Source organism: Gossypium arboreum, chromosome 5, assembly GCF_025698485.1.
Source record: "Gossypium arboreum isolate Shixiya-1 chromosome 5, ASM2569848v2, whole genome shotgun sequence".
Lineage (NCBI taxonomy): Eukaryota > Viridiplantae > Streptophyta > Magnoliopsida > Malvales > Malvaceae > Gossypium > Gossypium arboreum.
Window position 1 is genome coordinate 7,272,652 of NC_069074.1, and position 19,149 is coordinate 7,291,800.

The window sequence follows — 19,149 nt, forward strand, 5'->3', positions numbered from 1 at the left end:
TGATGAAAAATGTAACATGCAAAAACTATAGTTTAATTAACTTTTAAATTAGCATTTAAGCTTTAAAATTTTAAATTAATTATTAAAAACTTATGTTAAATTATTAAAACTTTAAAAATGGTAAAATACTATGGAAATAATATTAAAATGTTATAAAGCTTTTAGAAATTATTAAAATTTTATTAAAAGTTAAAAATATAATATATATAAATTATTAAATTGATAAACTTTTATAAAAATTTAAACTTTATTAGAAATATATAAATAGAAAAAGTCTTGTTATTTCGAGCGAGAGAGTCGACTGTGAGCAAAAAATTGTGGGATTGAATGCTTATTCCTTGCAATGGTTCATTCCTACAATGCTACGATGAAAGCTGTCATAGCCCCAAGAATAGCTATTATGGGACCAATATTATTTTTAATATTTTTTACTAGAGAATTATTATTTAATAACTAATTTTTATTAAATAAATTTCATAATATTTTAATTAATTTAGAGTAAACTATACATGATATTACTAAACTATTAATAAATTTATATTTTGATCACTCAATTTTAAAAAAGTTACAAAATGGTCATTAAAATATTTGAAAATTTTCATTTAAGTCACTAGGCTAATAAAATTGCTATTGTATGACCTTCTCTGTTCGCACTGTTTGTACTAATCAAAAGTTCTAGTTCACCTTCTTTTCTACAGTTTAATTTTTTTATGAAATAGCTTTGAGTGTCACGAATTTACGAACCAAAGTCCAAACAGCTTTCTTCTCTGATTTTCGACACTGGCCGTCAGATCAATTAAGATCTAAGGTATGTTCTTCTACTCGTTGATAGATACCGATCCATCTACCGATCTTCGAATCATAGTTTGGAGCTAGCTAATCAAAAAATTTTCTAAAACAAAACTTCTCAGCCTAGTGACTTAAATAAAATTTTTGAATTGTTCAATGACTTAAATGAAAACTTTTAAATAGTTTAAAGACCATTTTACAATTTTTAAAGCTGAGTGACCAAGACATAAATATACTAATAGTTTAGTGACCTTGAGTGTAGTTTACCCATTAATCTAATATAATTTAAATTATAAAATAAATTTTTGATTTTGACGAAATGGGCTCGAATCAACCTGCACGAACAATTTTTTCTCCCTTCCCTTTTATCATTCGAGTAAGGAAGGACTGCCTGGCCGAAAACATGCCCGCTCAGGAACTTTTGGTGGTAAATTTCATTTCAAGGAATCATCAAAATAAGGATAGTTAAAAAAAAAAAGGGAAAGGAAAATCTTCAACGACATCCCTCCGGTTCCCCGTCACTCGACTCATCCGCCGATTTGCAAAAACTTTTTACCAAAGCAGAGAGCCTCCTATACACTGTCGCCGGAACTGCTCTTGCAGTTGGTCCACTGACTCTGCCGCGCTAAAAATAAATGGCGTCTGCTTCGGCTTCATCTTCCATTTGATAGAGTTTGTTCTTAAGGTAAAGCTTCTCTCCTACGTATAAACACATAATCGAGGAATCAATCAAGTAATTGATTAATTGGCTAACCAACTATTTCTTGATTTATATTATGTAGGTGTTGAAAGATGGATTATCCGCATTAGACATGTCCTACGCAAATGTATTCCCGGTCAAATTGCTTACAGTTACTGTCAAGATAGCTATATTTGCTTTGACAAAGCCGTAGGTTTGAATTTGGTCTCATTTTATTAGAAAAAGGAAGCGTTTAGAATTTAACTGTAATGACCTAAATTTTACGGTTATCGAGAAAGTGAATTTTCGGGTCTCCATTTCTAAAAAAATAGATTCGTAAATATTTATTAAAAATATTTACGAAGTCAATTGAATGGTTAATTAGACTTTAATTAAGTAAATTTAGCTTAATTAAGAGTAATTAGTAGAAATGATTAAATTGAATTAAGTGTGAAAGTTTAATTATAGAATAAAGAAAAGTGAAAGGACTAAATAAGAAATAAGCCAAAAGGGTGACAAATGTATGGTTAAAATAAGTTAAATGTGTACAAATATAAATGGTATGCATGTATTATACATGTGTATTTACTTATTATATAAGTAAAATAATAATAATTAAAGTATATTATATTAATATTATTTTATATTAATTAATTAAATAAATAAAAGTTATGACAAGTGTAAGGTGAAAATTAATACATGTGTATTAATAAATATACACATGTATAAATAATAAATATTATAATAGTTTAATAATAAAATAAAGAAATAAAATAAAGAAATAAATGAAATAAAAGAAATGAAAAAGAAAAAAAAGCAAACGAAACAGAGAAGAACAGGGGAGAAAGAAAGGAAAGAAATGGAGAAAAGGGAAAATCAAGGTTTTGAAGCTTTAAACTTTAATAGTCAATGTGGTACCGAAAATCTCGGCTAAGGAAGGACAAGACAAAGTCAACGGGAGTTAGCTTGAAAATTACGGTTTGTATTTCTATAATCCGAACTCAGTCATTAATTGTTCTATTTATATACATATGACAATTGTTAGTGTTAGAATTATGATGTTTTACAATTGAAATAGATTGATTTTGGTATGTGATGAATTTATCAAATTTATATTGATTGAAATCATTTTGATTGAATTTATATTGATTGAAATATATATTATATATATGATTTATGTAAAAATTTGAATATTGAATGAATGTTATATTGAAAAATTATATTGATTGGAATATGAGGAATTGATATGAATATGAGATTTGTGATAATTGAATATTTGATATTGAAAAGTGAATTGAGTTGTATTGAATTATGAATTAATGTGAATAATTGAAATATATTTGTTGAATTGAATGAAAATATATGAAATTATGAAAATGTGTGAATATATATGATTATTAGAATTGTAACACCCTTAACCCCAAACCGTCATTTAATAAGGTTATGAAGCATTACCGGACATATCAGACAACTTACGAATAATTTACAATTAATATAACTTTCATAGTATAATATAATAATTAAGTCACTATCTTGAACTCTCGAAATTCAAATACGTATTAAAAGTAGAACGGGACTTGTTCGAGTATTCCAATTTTTTTTTTAATAAAAAAATTTCGGCAGCATTTCTGCTTATTTTTACGTAAACCTCCTGCAAATTCAAACTAAAATCACCAACACCAATGTTTCACATTCATATAACTAATATTTATATCATTAACATAATTTTAACTTAATAACTATCATAGCATCATTCAAAATTGATTATAAACTTCATTCATTTAACGACTTAATGTTCATGTATCAAAATATCATGTACTTTCCTTACCATTTCATTTAACCATCTAACTCTTATAATTCATCCTTCACTACTCAAAGTAATATACATATTCAAGTGACTAAACAACACCTATGTACATGCCACCTTTACCCAAAAGAAAATATACATCACCAAGTTTGTGTTGGAGTCGGGATTGTTCGGATCTTGAGGGACACTTGACTTCTACTAACTCATGACGAAACAACCGTCATGTTGAGTATGGATATACTCAATGGTATTACTATAAATCAAGACTATTTAACATTAATAAATTACAAACATCGACCATAAATTTTATAATTATTTAAACTACTTTTATATATAATTATTTTACTTCATAAATCTTAAATTCATAATTCATTTTTCTCATACTAACTCAATTCATAATTTTGTTCATACATTCTTTCTCGTACTTTTCAATAGTGCTAAAACAAATAATCTCATTTTCAAAATTTCATTTCAATTATTTACCCTATTAACAAAGCTCGACTATGATGAGATATCGCGGATTTCCACCCAAACACACCGAATGCCCAACCCAAACACACCGAATATTTTAAATCCTCCATAACACACCAAGAAGGCATTAAGTGCCTCTTCGGATAAATCAAGTATATAATAACGAAATATCTTCTCGGCGAACTACAATCTCCTCATCACATCACAAATCCAATGGCATGCCATTTGTATCAAATCTAGTCCGACAAGTTAATAGGGTATTATTTTACTTTTCTAATTTCAATTTAACTTACACAAAATTTTCAATACTCATTCAATTCAAATATCTATTATATTAATTCATATACAAATTAATTTTCACACAAGTGTATACCATCAACACCATACAATTGTCACCATTTATTTATTTATTTTTCAATCAATACACTTTTCAAATAATCACATACTTACCTCAAGTCTTACTTACCATACATAACAATTAAAATTTCAGCAATCAATAATAATTAAAATTTGAATTATAGTAATACACACCGTAATTCTCCCGTTTTAGTCCTCGATGACTTTCTCCTTTCCTTTCGATGCTGACGTTTCAGGTTCTTTGTTGGCTACGAAAATAATAGTAATTTATATTATTATTTACAGCATTAATTATAATAAATAATTAAATTTCTAAACAATTCCTACCTTATTCCCAATTTAATCCTAACTAAACTTAATTATTTTCTTAATCTAATTCACTCTCTTTTCTATTCAAATTTTGTCTAAACTTATATTTAACTATAAAATTTCCAGCATATTTCCCTAATTTCGAAATTTCTTCAATTTAGTCCCTTCAACATAAAACTTATAGCCTAGTTTACAATTTAATCCCTTAATCAATTCTAACTTAGAATTCATTCAATTAAATCCCTAATTCCATAATTTATCCAACATGAACCATATTTGGAAACATATAAACTCTTGAATTATCAACTTAATTTCTTCAAAACTTATTTTAAAGCTTCTAAAATATCAAAATTAAGAGAAAAGGACTTAATTAAGCTTACCAATTAAACTTGAAGCTTTAAAATCCCAATTTCCCTTTTTATTTTCTTTCCCTTTTTCTTCTCCTGTTTTCGTTTTGTTCCCTGCTTCGATTCTGTTTCTTTTGTTTTGTTTTTTTGTTTCCTTAATTCTTTTTATGCTTTATTATTTTATTAACATAATATAGTATTAATATCATATATTAAAATATCATTTACTTTAATATTAAGTAAATTAATAATTATATAACAAGTGTACATATTTATATTATTACAAATGTCATTATCTAATTTGCTTATCAAATAAAAATCTCATGATTTAATTAATACAATTAATAATTATAAAATATCTTTATACTTAAATTATAAGTAATTAAATATTTAAATTACAATTGTACCAATACAATTCTTACACATGTATATTTTATTACCATACAATTGTCTTCTATTTAATTTATTTAATAATAATGCTAATAATAATAATCTAATATAAAACCATAATGTTAATTAATAATTATAATAATTTAATATAAAACCATAATAATAATCATTATAATATATAAAACCTAAAAAAAATCTTTGATTTTATTTCACCAATATGCCGCCTCATTTGTAGTCAATGGCTTAATTGCCATTTTAATCCTTTTTATTTTCTATTGCTTTATAATTAAATTTTTACCCTTTATTCAATTTAATCCTTTTTATTACTTACTCTAAATTAAGCTAAATTCACCTAATTAGATCCTAATTAGACACACCACTAGGCTCATAAATATTTTTAATAATTATTTTCGAACTTATTTCACTAAGACGGAGGCCCTATAACTCACTTTTCCGGTGCCCTTGAATTTCGGGTTATTACAAGAATGATATATTAATGATGTAATATCCTAAATTAGGGCTTAATCGGAATAGTGGTTTCGTGACCACAAATCCGAGATAGAAATAATTATTTTACAATGATTTTGATGTTTATGATATGATTGCATGATTGTGTGAAAATTTCGTGATGAAATTCTATGCCTAAAGTGCTTAAATTGAAAGTAGGGACTAAATCGAATAAGTTGCAAAACTTGCATTCTAGAAGTTTTTAGTATGAAATTGTTTTGGAATATTAATGAGGAGGTCTTAAATAGCAATTTTACCAATTTTAAGTTCATGGACAAAATTAGGACATGGAAGGAATTTTTGGAAAGTTTAGTAGTAAGGGTATTTTGGTCATTTAGTTATTAAAATGAATTAAAAACAAAATTAAAAGCCAATTTTTGTCCATCTTCTTCATTAGGCCGAAATTTCAAGGGTTCTCCATAGCTAGGGTTTGTTTCAAGCTTCCAAGCTCCATAATCAAGAAAGACGTGGAATCGACCTCAATCGAGGAAAAGAAAAGATTGTGGACTAAATTGCAAAATCTTTGTATTTTGGTACCAAGACGACAAGGATAAGTGTTCGAGGAAAAAGCCCGTTTGAACCTTAGGAATAGATTAGGATACAAGTGACATGTCACTAGGATGGTTGAGCATCCGAACTCGTTGAGTTGAGTCCGAGTTCACTTATGGATGCGAATGTCTGAACTCGTTGAGTTGAGTCCGAGTTCGTGAGATGTAACTAGGCATCCGAACTCGTTGAGTTGAGTCCGAGTTCACTTATGGATGCGAACGCCCGAGCTCGTTGAGTTGAGTCCGAGTTCGCTTATGGGCGGGTTACATGATTGCTTGATTGCATATATGGCACTTATGTGCAAGTTATCCATGTATCCGAATTATATTCGATGTGTTCAACGGGTAAAGTTCTACTCAAATGGAGGAAAATTTCGAGATGTAAAGAGACGTATTGGTAAGTGATATGAAATGGATATTTTGGACAGGTATGTATTTAACCCTCGGGTTGAGTATTGATACAACCACGATAAGGTAATAAGATGATGAAGAATGATTAAAATGTGATATGTGTTTTAGTGATGTATGCTAATGTTGACGGTATAACTGTTTGTTATGTTACTTATTATTTGCATATGAACTTACTAAGCATTTATGCTTACTCCTCCTTCTTACTCATTGTAGTTTTGGATAAGCCATTTCGAGAGTCGGGATAGGTCGAAGGCTCACCACACTATCCGAAGATTTTTGGTAAATGGCTTGTAAATTTAAGTATGGCATGTATAGCAATATACCCATTTTGTGTAAATGATCTTATGGTATGGTTGTGAAATGGTTGAGGAAATGCTTGATAATGATAAATTATGAAAATGGTTAGTTTAGATTATGTTTGATGTTAAGGAAAACTATTAAGATACTTAGTGCATAAAACTCATAAAAGGATGAAATTTACCATAAACAGAATACCGCAGCAACACTAACGCGAGTTTGAAAATTTACTAAAATCATAGAAATTGAATTTGGTGGTGAAATACATATCAAATTGAAGCTTATTATGTCTAGTTTCACATGAAACAAATGAAACAAGTAAAGGAAGTATATGTTAGAAGATATTTTAATTTTAGTGAAACAGAGTCATAGCAGTTTCTGAATCCCCTGTTCCTACTTTAGAAATTCACCATAAATTGTAAAGATATAATTAGGTGGTGTATTTTATATCCTCAGAATCCTTGTTGAGTCTAGTTTTAGTATAAACAAATCTCATAGTCATATGAATTTTGTATAGAGAGAAATGTGGTTCGTAGTAAACAGAGGTCAGACCAGTCGAGTCTTGAAACAGGGGTAACTTTAACTAATAAACTGTACTAATTGGCTCAACCAAAAATTCTAGAAAAAAATTAGTAGATAGTTTTATGAGTCTAGATTCAGGAAAAATTTACGGATCTTAATTTCGAGTTTCGTAACTCGAGATATGATTTTTCTTGTGACTATGACGCAAGTAGCTTAAAAGCTGTGAATGTAGAAACAAATAATTCAAAGTTCTAAAAATGTTAAACTAAGCTTAGTAACACCTCATACTCGACTCCGGCGACGGTCTCGGGTGTGGAGGCGTTACAGATGAAAGATTTATTAAATTGAGAAAGTGAATCAAATACCCTATTAACAGCATCGGACCAGATTGGATACAAATGGCATGCCATTGGATTTATGATGTGATGAGGAGATTTGTAGTTCGACCGAGAAGATGTTTCTGTTATTATATACTTCGGTTTATCTGAAGAGGCATTTAATGCCTTATTGGTGTGTTTGGGAGGATATGATATACTGGTGTGTTATGGAGGATTTATAATATTTCGGGTGTGTTTGGGTTGGATATTCTGGTGTGTTTGGGTTGGATATTCTGGTCTGTTTGGGAGGAATCCACGTATCTATCAAAGTCCGAGTCTTGTTAATAGGGGTAAATAAGTGAAAAGATAAATCGAGTGAATTTGATTGATTGAGCTATTGGAATGAAATGAGAAATTGAATTGAGAATTGAAATTGAGATATGAGATTGAAAACATGAACCAAAAGGTTCATAAAATGAGTGAAGTTCAAATGGATGATGATTGATGTTAGAATGAATTAAAATGGTATATTGTTAAGAAGTAAAGTGTGAATACAAATGAATTGTGAATATATTGTAAAAAGTTTATACGGTAAGCAAATGAAAAGAATTGAGCAAATATGTTGTTGTGTTTGTTAGATGGCTTGTATAGAATTTTTATGGTAAGTAAATGAAACTTATCTATAAAATAAATAAATGAATAGTTATATTTGTTATAGTGATTTTAAGTTTAATTGTTATATTATCAAGTGTTCGGATTATAGAAATACCATTGAGTGTATACTCAAATGTTTGTTTGTTTCGTCTTGCAGTTAAGTTAAGGCTAGACTGTTGAATCAAGATTCCGGCCGATCCCGAATTCAATGAGGTAAAGTATGTTGAGTATTGATAATGGCATGTACCTAGGATGTTTAATGAGAGTCATTTAAGTTGTAAAAGTATTGATGAAATAAGTAAATTATGGTTGGCAACGGTATATAGTATGAATTTTGAAATATAAAAAAAAAATTCGTATTGATTCTAAATTAGTTCCAAATTGAATTTACTATCCATATTGGACCGCGAGGGCCCATTAAAGGGACGACATCTTAAAACTAGGATGAGTATGAATATTTATTTTAATTAATGACTGAAATTAGACTGTACTGACTGGTAATATTCCGTAACCCTGTTCCGACGACGATATAGGGTTAGGGGACGTTACATTTAATGGTATCAGAGCTAACCGAGTTTAGCCGATTCTAGGATTAAGTCAAGTACTGAAAAGATTCTGGAGGTACATGCCATGATTGAGTCGAAATTGAGTCGGGATCAGATGCTGATATATTTGTTTGGTACTTTTTATAGTTGAAATGTTAGATGAACATATCGATGGCATTGATTACGAATTATATACTGGAGATGAATAGTTTGGTGAATTAAATGAAAACTGAATCGGTAATATTGAGTATTAACTCAATAAGTAATTAATTATTGAATGTTGACTGATGAAATAATAGAGAAATAGATAATATATAACTGTTTAGAATTATAACTAATGCTGCACAGTGAATAGAAGAAATTGTATCTGCTACGACATCTACCCCTCCTGTTTCTCAATCGGTTCCCGAAGTGCTTCAAGGTAGGAGTTTGTCTAAACGGGTAAGTTATCTGTTGCTAATACTTCGTAAATATAGTGTGGATGAATTGAGAATTAAAGCTGAAAATGGTTTTGAAAGAACTGAAATCTAGTTAGAGAATATTATCGGGATTGTAAATGAATTATTCTGTTCAACGATTAAATGTTAGAAAGGTATGATATTTCATTAAAAGATTCACTTGCCGTGTGGAAAATATTGATTTCTGTTGTGATTCAGAAAGGGTTATTTGGAAATTTTCTGAGATGAGTTCTGAAAGATATATACATCAGTTGGAGATTTCTTGATAAAAAATGTACAGAATTCTTGAAGCTTAAACAGGATCATATGATCGTAACGATGTATGAAGGGAATTTGTTTGATTGAATAAGTATAGCAGAGGGTGTATTCCGATAGAAATCGTATGATACAAATGGTTTGAAGATGGTTTAAATGAAGACAGAAGCTGGATAATATAGAATAAGGAATGGAATATGTGTTAGACATGATTCTTCTTATTATTATTTTAGTGATTGCTCGAGGAAAGTTGAAAAGATATTATTCAGAATTCAAGACCGAGTAACACAGCTATCAGAGGTAGATTACTCTGTAACTTCGGAAATATGGGTGATAGTCGAAGTGTGATAAAGGACTTCACTGAAAAATCTAGAGCATGAACATTAGCCACGGCATATGTTAATCGTATAAAAGAAGATATTTCTCTGTCGAATGTCATTACAGCATCCATTAAAGATTTTCCTGTTGAGTTCGTTGAATTTTTGGTTGAAGTATCAAATTTCCAGGTCAGTATTTATTGATTGATAGAATCTGTATGAACTATATGATAATGATACTAAGGTACTGTTTTCTGGTCGATTTGATATTATTATTGTTCGATGTGATTCTGAGAATGGACTGGTTAATTTTGCACGATGTTTGTGATAAATTATAAGCACAAGTATAATATGTTGCAAGATCAAGATGATGAAATGTTTTGTTGAATCAGAGAAGATTGAACTAAATGTCTATTGTGATATTGAACATGCCGACACAGATATATGCCAGAAAGGGGTCATGGTATTTACCTTGCTTATGTATTGAATATTAAAGTATTCAAGTTAAGGTTTAAATCAGTGACAATAGTTGAGAGAGTTCTGATGTGTTTCCAGAACAGTTGCCCGAACTACTGTTGATTGAAGAAGTTGAATGTGCTATAGATTTTGTGACTGAAATGATAGTGAAAAATATATAGAAAGATGTGGAATTGGAATGATCTGATAGACGTTAGCAAGGTTCTGATTAGTTGAAAACTCAGTTAACTAAAGTATTTGTTTTGGTTTAGTCTGAAATCCAGTCAAGAAACTTGTGATTTACAGAGATAGCAGTGTTTTGATGCAAAAAAGAAAACTAATAAATTATATTTTGGAAAGTTAGAATTACATGAGACGAATTATTTGATACTTGATTTAGAAATAATAGTTATTGTTCTTGCATTAAAAGATCAAGAAATGATAATTGATTATCATCCGGAAAAGGTAAATGAAGGTATGTATATTTAGAATTGAAAGTTCTGTTTTGTGTTATAAGCTATGGACATCCGACTGTTATTACTTGATGATGGCTCAAGTGTAGTTGAGATAAAAGTTAAACTGACTTGTTTACAACAGGTCTGCAAAGCTCAAAAATGTGATAACGAGTTATCGGTTAAATGGGTATAGTATACAAATGACCTTTGATTAAATATTTTAGATTGAATCTAATGATTGCCTGTTATGTAGAGATAGAAGCTGTACCAAAGAATTCAGAAACTTATACAGAAGATTTTTGTATGAAATTTATAGTAGTAACATGTCTATGCATTTTGGAAGAAATAAGTTGTACTGTGATTCGAAGCAGATGTGGTGATGACTTGGAATGAAAAACGGTAGTTTGAACTTGTATATAAATGTTTATATCAAATACAGATACCTTCAGAACTGTTACAACTAATGATGATAATAGAATGGAACTGGAATAGAATTTATATGGGTTTGGATTGAAATCATCTCTATCTTCAAAAAGAAAGATGATATTTGAATGATCATCAAAGGTATGGTGAAGTCTGCATATTTTGTTCTGGTATGAATAAATTTCTTACTTAATAACTGTCTGAAATATGGGTTTTTGAAATCGTTAGATTCATGGTATGGTAATTTTTATTATTTCTGATTGAAATACATGGTTTATATTCTGACTCTAGAACAAATATAAGAAGTTTGAGGTATGTAATAATAGTTTACCGCACTGCATGAAGCTCTACATGTTGAAATGTAAAATTTCACAGTATCTAATTGAATATGGTGAGAAAATAAAAATACAAGGCTGTTTGATTTGTGAAATTGAATAAGAGTGGAAGAGATTGAAAAAGAAAGGTCGGATTCTCGTTCTGCTTGGGTACCTAAAATTATAGAAAGAGTTAGTCGATAATGAATTGATTGGCTTCACCTCCGAAGCTACACAAAATTTGTGATGCTCAGAAAATGTAGGTCAAATCTCTTATATGTTAGCTTGACAAGGGATATTGAAATTTAAATTGATTCATTGTATGAAGAAGAAGAATCGATTGAGATACTAGATTGCAATGTGAAGTTACAATACTGATGAAGCAGTATGGGAACCGAAAGAAACAGTGAGACCTTTATACCCCTACCTCTTTTCAGGTAAATTTCGAGGACGAAATTCATTAAAGGGGGGAGAATTGTAATGACCCAAATTTTACGGTTATCGGGAAAGTGAATTTTCGGGTCTCCATTTCTAAAAAAATAGATTCGTAAATATTTATTAAAAATATTTACGAAGTCAATTGAATGGTTAATTAGACTTTAATTAAGTAAATTTAGCTTAATTAAGAGTAATTAGTGGAAATGATTAAATTGAATTAAGTGTGAAAGTTTAATTATAGAATAAAGAAAAGTGAAGGGACTAAATAAGAAATAAGTCAAAAGGGTGACAAATGTATGGTTAAAATAAGTTAAATGTGTACAAATATAAATAGTACACATGTATTATACATGTGTATTTACTTATTTTATAAGTAAAATAATAATAATTAAAGTATATTATATTAATATTATTTTATATTAATTAATTAAATAAATAAAAGTTATGACAAGTGTAAGGTGAAAAATTAATACATGTGTATTAATAAATATACACATGTATAAATAATAAATATTATAATAGTTTAATAATAAAATAAAGAAATAAATGAAATAAAAGAAATGAAAAAGAAAAAAAAAGGCAAACGAAACAGAGAAGAACAGGGGAGAAAGAAAGGAAAGAAAGGGAGAAAAGGGAAAATCAAGGTTTTGAAGCTTTAAACTTTAATAGTCAATGTGGTACCGAAAATCTCGGCTAAGGAAGGACAAGACAAAGTCAACGGGAGTTAGCTTGAAAATTACGGTTTGTATTTCTATAATCCGAACTCAGTCATTAATTGTTATATTTATATACATATTACAATTGTTAGTGTTAGAATTATGATGTTTTACAATTGAAATGGATTGATTTTGGTATGTGATGAATTTATCAAATTTATATTGATTGAAATCATTTTGATTGAATTTATATTGATTGAAATATGTATTATATATATGATTTGTGTAAAATTTGAATATTGAATGAATGTTATATTGAAAAATTATATTGATTGGAATATAAGGGAATTGATATGAATATATGAGATTTGTGATAATTGAATATTTGATATTGAAAAGTGAATTGAATTGTATTGAATTATGAATTAATGTGAATAATTGAAATATATTTGTTGAATTGAATGAAAATATATGAAATTATGAAAATGTGTGAATATATGTGATTATTAGAATGGTATATTGATGAAAGATTTATTAAATTGAGAAAGTGAATCAAATACCCTATTAACGATGTCGGACAGATTGGATACAAATGGCATGCCATTGGATTTATGATGTGATGAGGAGATTTGTAGTTCGCCGAGAAGATGTTTCATTATTATATACTTGGTTTATCTGAAGAGGCATTTAATGCCTTATTGGTGTGTTTGGGAGGATATGATATACTGGTGTGTTATGGAGGATTTATAATATTTCGGGTGTGTTTGGGTTGGATATTCTGGTGTGTTTGGGAGGAATCCACGTATCTATCAGAGTCCGAGTCTTGTTAATAGGGGTAAATAAGTGAAAAGATAAATCGAGTGAATTTGATTGATTGAGCTATTGGAATGAAATGAGAAATTGAATTGAGAATTGAAATTGAGATATGAGATTGAAAACATGAACCAAAAGGTTCATAAAATGAGTGAAATTCAAATGGATGATGATTGATGTTAGAATGAATTAAAATGGTATATTGTTAAGAAGTAAAGTGTGAATACAAATGAATTATGAATATATTGTAAAAAGTTTATACGGTAAGCAAATGAAAAGAATTGAGCAAATATGTTGTTGTGTTTGTTATATGGCTTGTATAGAATTTTTATGGTAAGTAAATGAAACTTATCTATAAAATAAATAAATGAATAGTTATATTTGTTATTGTGATTTTAAGTTTAATTGTTATATTATCAAGTGTTCGGATTATAGAAATACCATCGAGTGTATACTCAACGTCGGTTTGTTTCGTCATGCAGTTAAGTTAAGGCTAGACTGTTGAATCAGCATTCCAGGCCGATCCCGAATTCAATGAGGTAAAGTATGTTGAGTATTGATAATGGCATGTACCTAGGATGTTTAATGAGAGTCATTTAAGTTGTAAAAGTATTGATGAAATAAGTAAATTATGGTTGGCAACGGTATATAGTATGAATTTTGAAATATAAAAAAAAAAATTCGTATTGATTCTAAATTAGTTCCAAATTGAATTTACTGTCCATATTGGACCGCGAGGGCCCATTAAATGGACGACATCTTAAAACTAGGATGAGTATGAATATTTATTTTAATTAATGACTAAAATTGGACTATACTGACTGGTAATATTTCGTAACCCTGTTCCGACGACGGTATAGGGTTAGGGGACGTTACATTAACTTTGGTCTTGACTTTTTTTATTCGGTAGTTAACTATTACTTGGCGATGGTTTTTACATGTTTAGGCGTGGAATCAATACTAGCTATGCAAAATCTTCAACCAAAAATAGATGCTATCAAAAAAAGATATGCAGGCAACCATGTAATGATGGAGTTTGAATTTGAGTATTTACTTTTTAGTTTAACTGTTATCTTTTGTGTTAGTTAGGAGGAATACAAATTGAAACATCTTGCTCGTGTAGCGGTGTAAGTAGGCTAGGATTAATTCTCAGGCAGGTATCCTTTTGATTAATCATTTGGATTCTGTTTATTTTTCATATTCCATCAAATTTATGGAAAGATGATTCTTTGCTTCTTTGATGTCTTAGCTTTTTAGTGAAATTTATGATGGTGGTGTAGCAATTAACTTGAAATTAGGCGTTTGTATTATTATATCAAAAAAAAGAATTATGAATTGATAATGCAAAGGTTTCTTGTGCCATTCTTTCTCTTTGGGCCTTGTCACTGTTTATTTTTGAAGGTCATATGGCATTTAGTTTCACAAGGTGGTGCTCAGTATTATCTTTTTCGTTCATATCTGCAGGTTGTTTCCCACCTTTAGCCAGTATTCCAGTCTGGATATGCCTGTTTCAAGCTCTTTCAAACGTGGCAAATGAGGTATTATAGTGGTGGATGTAGCATGGGCATTGTGTTTGATGTAGGAAAAATCTTTTGGATGTTAAATAACTTTCATTGCTGATGGATGCAAACTTCTATAACTCAAAGGGTCAGTGGACCGAAGGTTCCTTTTGGATCCCTTCTTTGGGTGGCCCAACTACAGTTGCTGCTCGGCAATGTGGGTCTGTGATTTCTTGGCTTATTCCATTTGTGGTAATAAGCTTACTTTCCAAACTTATAAGTTTAACAGTTCTCTTTTTTGGTTACTTTGCTTATTCGAGACAATCCTCTAGTTGTTCCTGAAAATCTATTGATATATCAAAGATTCAAAGCCACTGATTCTGTTTCACCTTTGATTGCAATGGATGAAAAACAGTAATTGGAATAGCCACTAATTTGTAAAGATATAATTTAACTGCATTGGGCATAGGTGAGATCAAATGTAGAATGGCAAAGTCGAGATTTCAGATATAGCTTCTGTTGACAATGCACTGAGATGTTGTTCTGGTTTTAGGTTTGAATCTTTGATAAGGTTATCTAACATATGAGGTGTCATGCAGAATGGTCATCCACTATTGGTCGGCATACTGTTGCATACCTTGTTTTACCTGTGCTTCCTGTTGTCTTTCGATTTGTTTCAATGGAGGTCATGAAGCCTCCCAGGTACCTTATTACTTCCATTTCATTGCATCTGATTCCCTCTGGATTTGAATTTGATCAGCCATCCCCTAGATTTCCACATCTGCATGTTTTCCTATTAAATGTAGTGTAGGCATGTGGCTTGTTCTAGTCTTCTTGATTACTTGTTTACGAGAACATCATTACTTTTTAAGAGTTGGAACACCCAAACTTGCTGTTACAAGGTACGCCTTAATATTAAGCTACATACAGACAAACTGTATGTCCAAAGGGCAATGTAAATTTATAGTTTTAGTGTCTAGAGGCTATGTAGATTGTAGAAGGTTGAGCCTCCAAACGTGTTTTTGGAATTTCTCATACAGTTTACACCATAAATGAGAGGAGAAAAAATATGATCACTTTTTCTATTGAAAAAGAGTACATGATTGTGATGTGTATTGATCCCACTGCAAAGTAGAGTAGATAGTGGACTAGTATTACAACCTTCTTGAACTTGCCATATTTTTTTATCACTTTCAAGAAGATACAAATTGCATGTATAACAGAGTTTTCAAAAGAGTACATGATTGTGATGTGTACTGATCCCAATGCAAAGTAGAGTAGATAGTGGACTAGTATTACAACCTTCTTGAACTTGCCATATTCTTTTATCACTTTCAAGAAGATACAAATTGCATGTATAACAGAGTTTTCAAAGTGGGACCGTGGGTGTAAGGTGTTAATATTGTTTGCAAGTTGAATTGTACGGCTTCATTTGCGGGAACAGTACTACTTTTTTGCTGTCATGTGTGCACTTTCTAAACTTGTCACTTAGGACAGCAATAAAGAAACAAATAATGACATTGAAAGCTAGTCATAGTTGGAGAGAGCTGATGTTTGTCTGCATTGCATGTTTATGGCAGCATGATCATGATCACAAAATTTTGAATTTGTGGTGTTAGTAGGTGGGTTCCACTGCTGTACATCCAACACTGATTGAACTATGTAGTAAAATCAAATAGTTGCTTTTGTGAGCATGTGTGTGCAAGCATGAGCATGCTAGGAGAATTAATTGGCAACAAGAGGATGGGACATTGGACTGCAATCACAAATTATTTGTCTTATATGCAAAAATTAATTTTCAGCAGATGACGGTGGTTGGTTTTAAAATAGCATTGTTCAGTCTCTTGTTCTAAACTTGAAGAATTAATCTAAATTTGAATTACGTATTTGAAATGTAGTACTCTCTACAGGTATTGGGAGGTTTTGCTTTTCTTTATCTGGAAACATTCAACTTTAGGCTTTTAGGAAGAAGCTTGGTATATTGATGTGCAGCTGTAATGTTGTTTTCTAATATTTCACCATTTTAGATTGTGCAAATCTGAACCTTATCCGCAAAATATCTAATTTGAAGTTTCCATCAGGGTGATGAGGCTCTTGATGAAGCATATGCTTCCAGTGCAAGCAACAGGTTCCTAATATTCTTAGCCAAGATGAAGCAAGAGATCTAAGCAGAAGCATGCTGTATAGGAGGATTATATACTGAATTGTTGTAGTTTATGGTAGAGTCCTGAATATATAGGAATTATATTATTTTTAGTATATTGACTGTTTTTATGGTGGCACATTCATTTTGAGATTTATTGCAAAATCATGAAAAAGAAAATTGTTCGACTAAAAAACTCCACGTCCATGCTCTAAATGGCCCATATCTTTTCATATTTCAGCATTTCTCTAATTAGGAATATTTTGTTCCTCTGTGTAAACACTAAAATAACACTTTTATTCTGTGGCTTGTTAAGCTATTTGTTAACAGTAATCTTGGAGTGGTAGATAGTTATGCATTCATTGCTTCCTCTGATATGATTTGAACCACTGAACTGGGGTGTATGTTTAGTTTAGAATTTATTTCCTATCACATGAATATTTGTCAATTTTTCTTTTATATAGTTTCAGTCGCTTAAGGATCAATTGTTCTTTCTGCATGCATAGTGTAACGTATCATTTCAGGCTTATCTTACCTGCAAGTACTAGAAGCATTGTTATGCAGAGTATCATAACTAAGAGATAGGATACCTTCTGAATGAAGAAAACCAAACATTCCTTCTCATAGCAAACTAATCTTTATTAGTGTAAGCCAGAGCTAGCTCATTTAAATGGAGAATAGGAGCACACAATATTACAACAATACATGTTTTCTGACATGAATCATAAAAGTAAAATTCATTTTTGTCTCAAGCATAAAAAAGAAGTCTACATGATGACATCTGACCTCCAACCCAAATCATGTTTACCTCATTCTATTTATGCTGGCCATTGCTTCCACTGTCTCAGTGCCTAGATGGTGGATGGTGATTGCCTACTGGGTTGGGACCAGATGGGGATTTATGAATCTTTTTCATTTCAACCTGTTTTTTTTTTAATCATTTAGTAGCAAGAAGTATTTAGTTAATGGATTTTCTTATACTAGCTAAGATAAATACGATAGTTCAAACTGAAGAGAGTACTCAGTGCTTACCCAGTTAGGTAAACGTGGCCTTGGCATGGGGCTTCTAGATCTGAACTTGAAGCGAACTGTTGGCACTGATAGAAAAAGGTAAATAGTTTAGAACCTAAACCAGTATGTGAAGCCGGCTTCATATAGTTGCATGCAATGCATTTTGCTGTAAACAAAAAGTAGAGAGAGAGAGAGAGAGCTTTGCCTGATTCAATAGCTTGAACATTAATTTGGGAGCCCTGGAGCTGAGAAACAGCAAGCAGGAGCCATGCTAGTAGAAGACAGATTAGAAGTTGCTCTCTCATCTTATGAAGGTGGTGACATGTGCTGCATTCTCTGGTCTGTTGTGGGGGGCTCTTACAACTATGAAGGAGCAATTTATCTGATACATTTACTGTAATCATAGCCAAACTTGAAAATAGATGTAGGAATGTTTTGTTAAAGGTGCTGGGGAATCCTATGCCATTATATACTGGATTGAGAAATCTCTCTGTTTCTAGTTATTAGGAATTGACTTATATGTTATCATTCCTCGGTGATCATTGCTTCCATGATATATATATTTATAACTACATACTGTGCTATGCTAGTATTAATTTTTTGTTGAGTGCTTTGAGCATTGCTGTCGGCATGGGTGTCGGGACCCACCAATGCAAATGCGGCTCCTGAGTTGCTGTATGCCGCTATTTGTGCAAATTTACACCCCCCATTGTGCACTGAAAACTTTTGAAGACTTACCAGGTAAGCTCGTTTAGCAGCCTTTATCATTGATTCATGTCACTAGTTTAGAAAATGATAAGTCACTGGCGGAAAAAAGCAAGTCAATATCTGTATTATATATATATATATCAAAGGCTGCATAATTTTTCAGATGCACGATGACCGAGAATGCTTGTGGATTGAGTTGCTGGAAGTTTTATATGCCTTCGATCAGGTGCTTATGGTTGGTAGTTTGCTTTCA

The 19,149-nt window shown here is 30.7% G+C and overlaps 1 protein-coding gene and 1 pseudogene across 1 annotated transcript; one reads left to right on the top strand and one right to left on the bottom strand.

Moving 5' to 3' along the window:
• The first annotated feature begins 1,192 nt into the window (after window positions 1–1,192).
• On the top strand, window positions 1,193–17,202 carry LOC128293206 (inner membrane protein ALBINO3, chloroplastic-like; annotated as a pseudogene).
• A 593-nt stretch (window positions 17,203–17,795) lies between these two features.
• LOC108452800 (CLAVATA3/ESR (CLE)-related protein 46) lies at window positions 17,796–18,722 on the bottom strand. The gene is made up of 3 exons (XM_017750591.2): window positions 18,394–18,722; window positions 18,210–18,274; window positions 17,796–18,099 (listed from the first exon to the last, which is right to left on the bottom strand). Exons 1-3 carry the CDS (start codon window positions 18,590–18,592, stop codon window positions 18,022–18,024), a joined length of 342 nt encoding a protein of 113 aa, XP_017606080.2. The 5' UTR covers window positions 18,593–18,722; the 3' UTR covers window positions 17,796–18,021.
• Between the last annotated feature and the right edge of the window lie 427 nt (window positions 18,723–19,149).

What these genes read in the sequence shown, in the direction of transcription:
- LOC108452800 (XM_017750591.2), bottom strand. Translation starts at nt 18,592, where the DNA reads ATGATTACAGTAAATGTATCAGATAAATTGCTCCTTCATAGTTGTAAG. An exon ending in TGTTCAAGCTATTGAATCAG is followed by an intron (nt 18,275 to 18,393) that starts GCAAAGCTCTCT and finishes TTTTTCTATCAG; the next exon opens with TGCCAACAGTTCGCTTCAAG. An exon ending in GGCCACGTTTACCTAACTGG is followed by an intron (nt 18,100 to 18,209) that starts GTAAGCACTGAG and finishes AAAAAAAAACAG; the next exon opens with GTTGAAATGAAAAAGATTCA.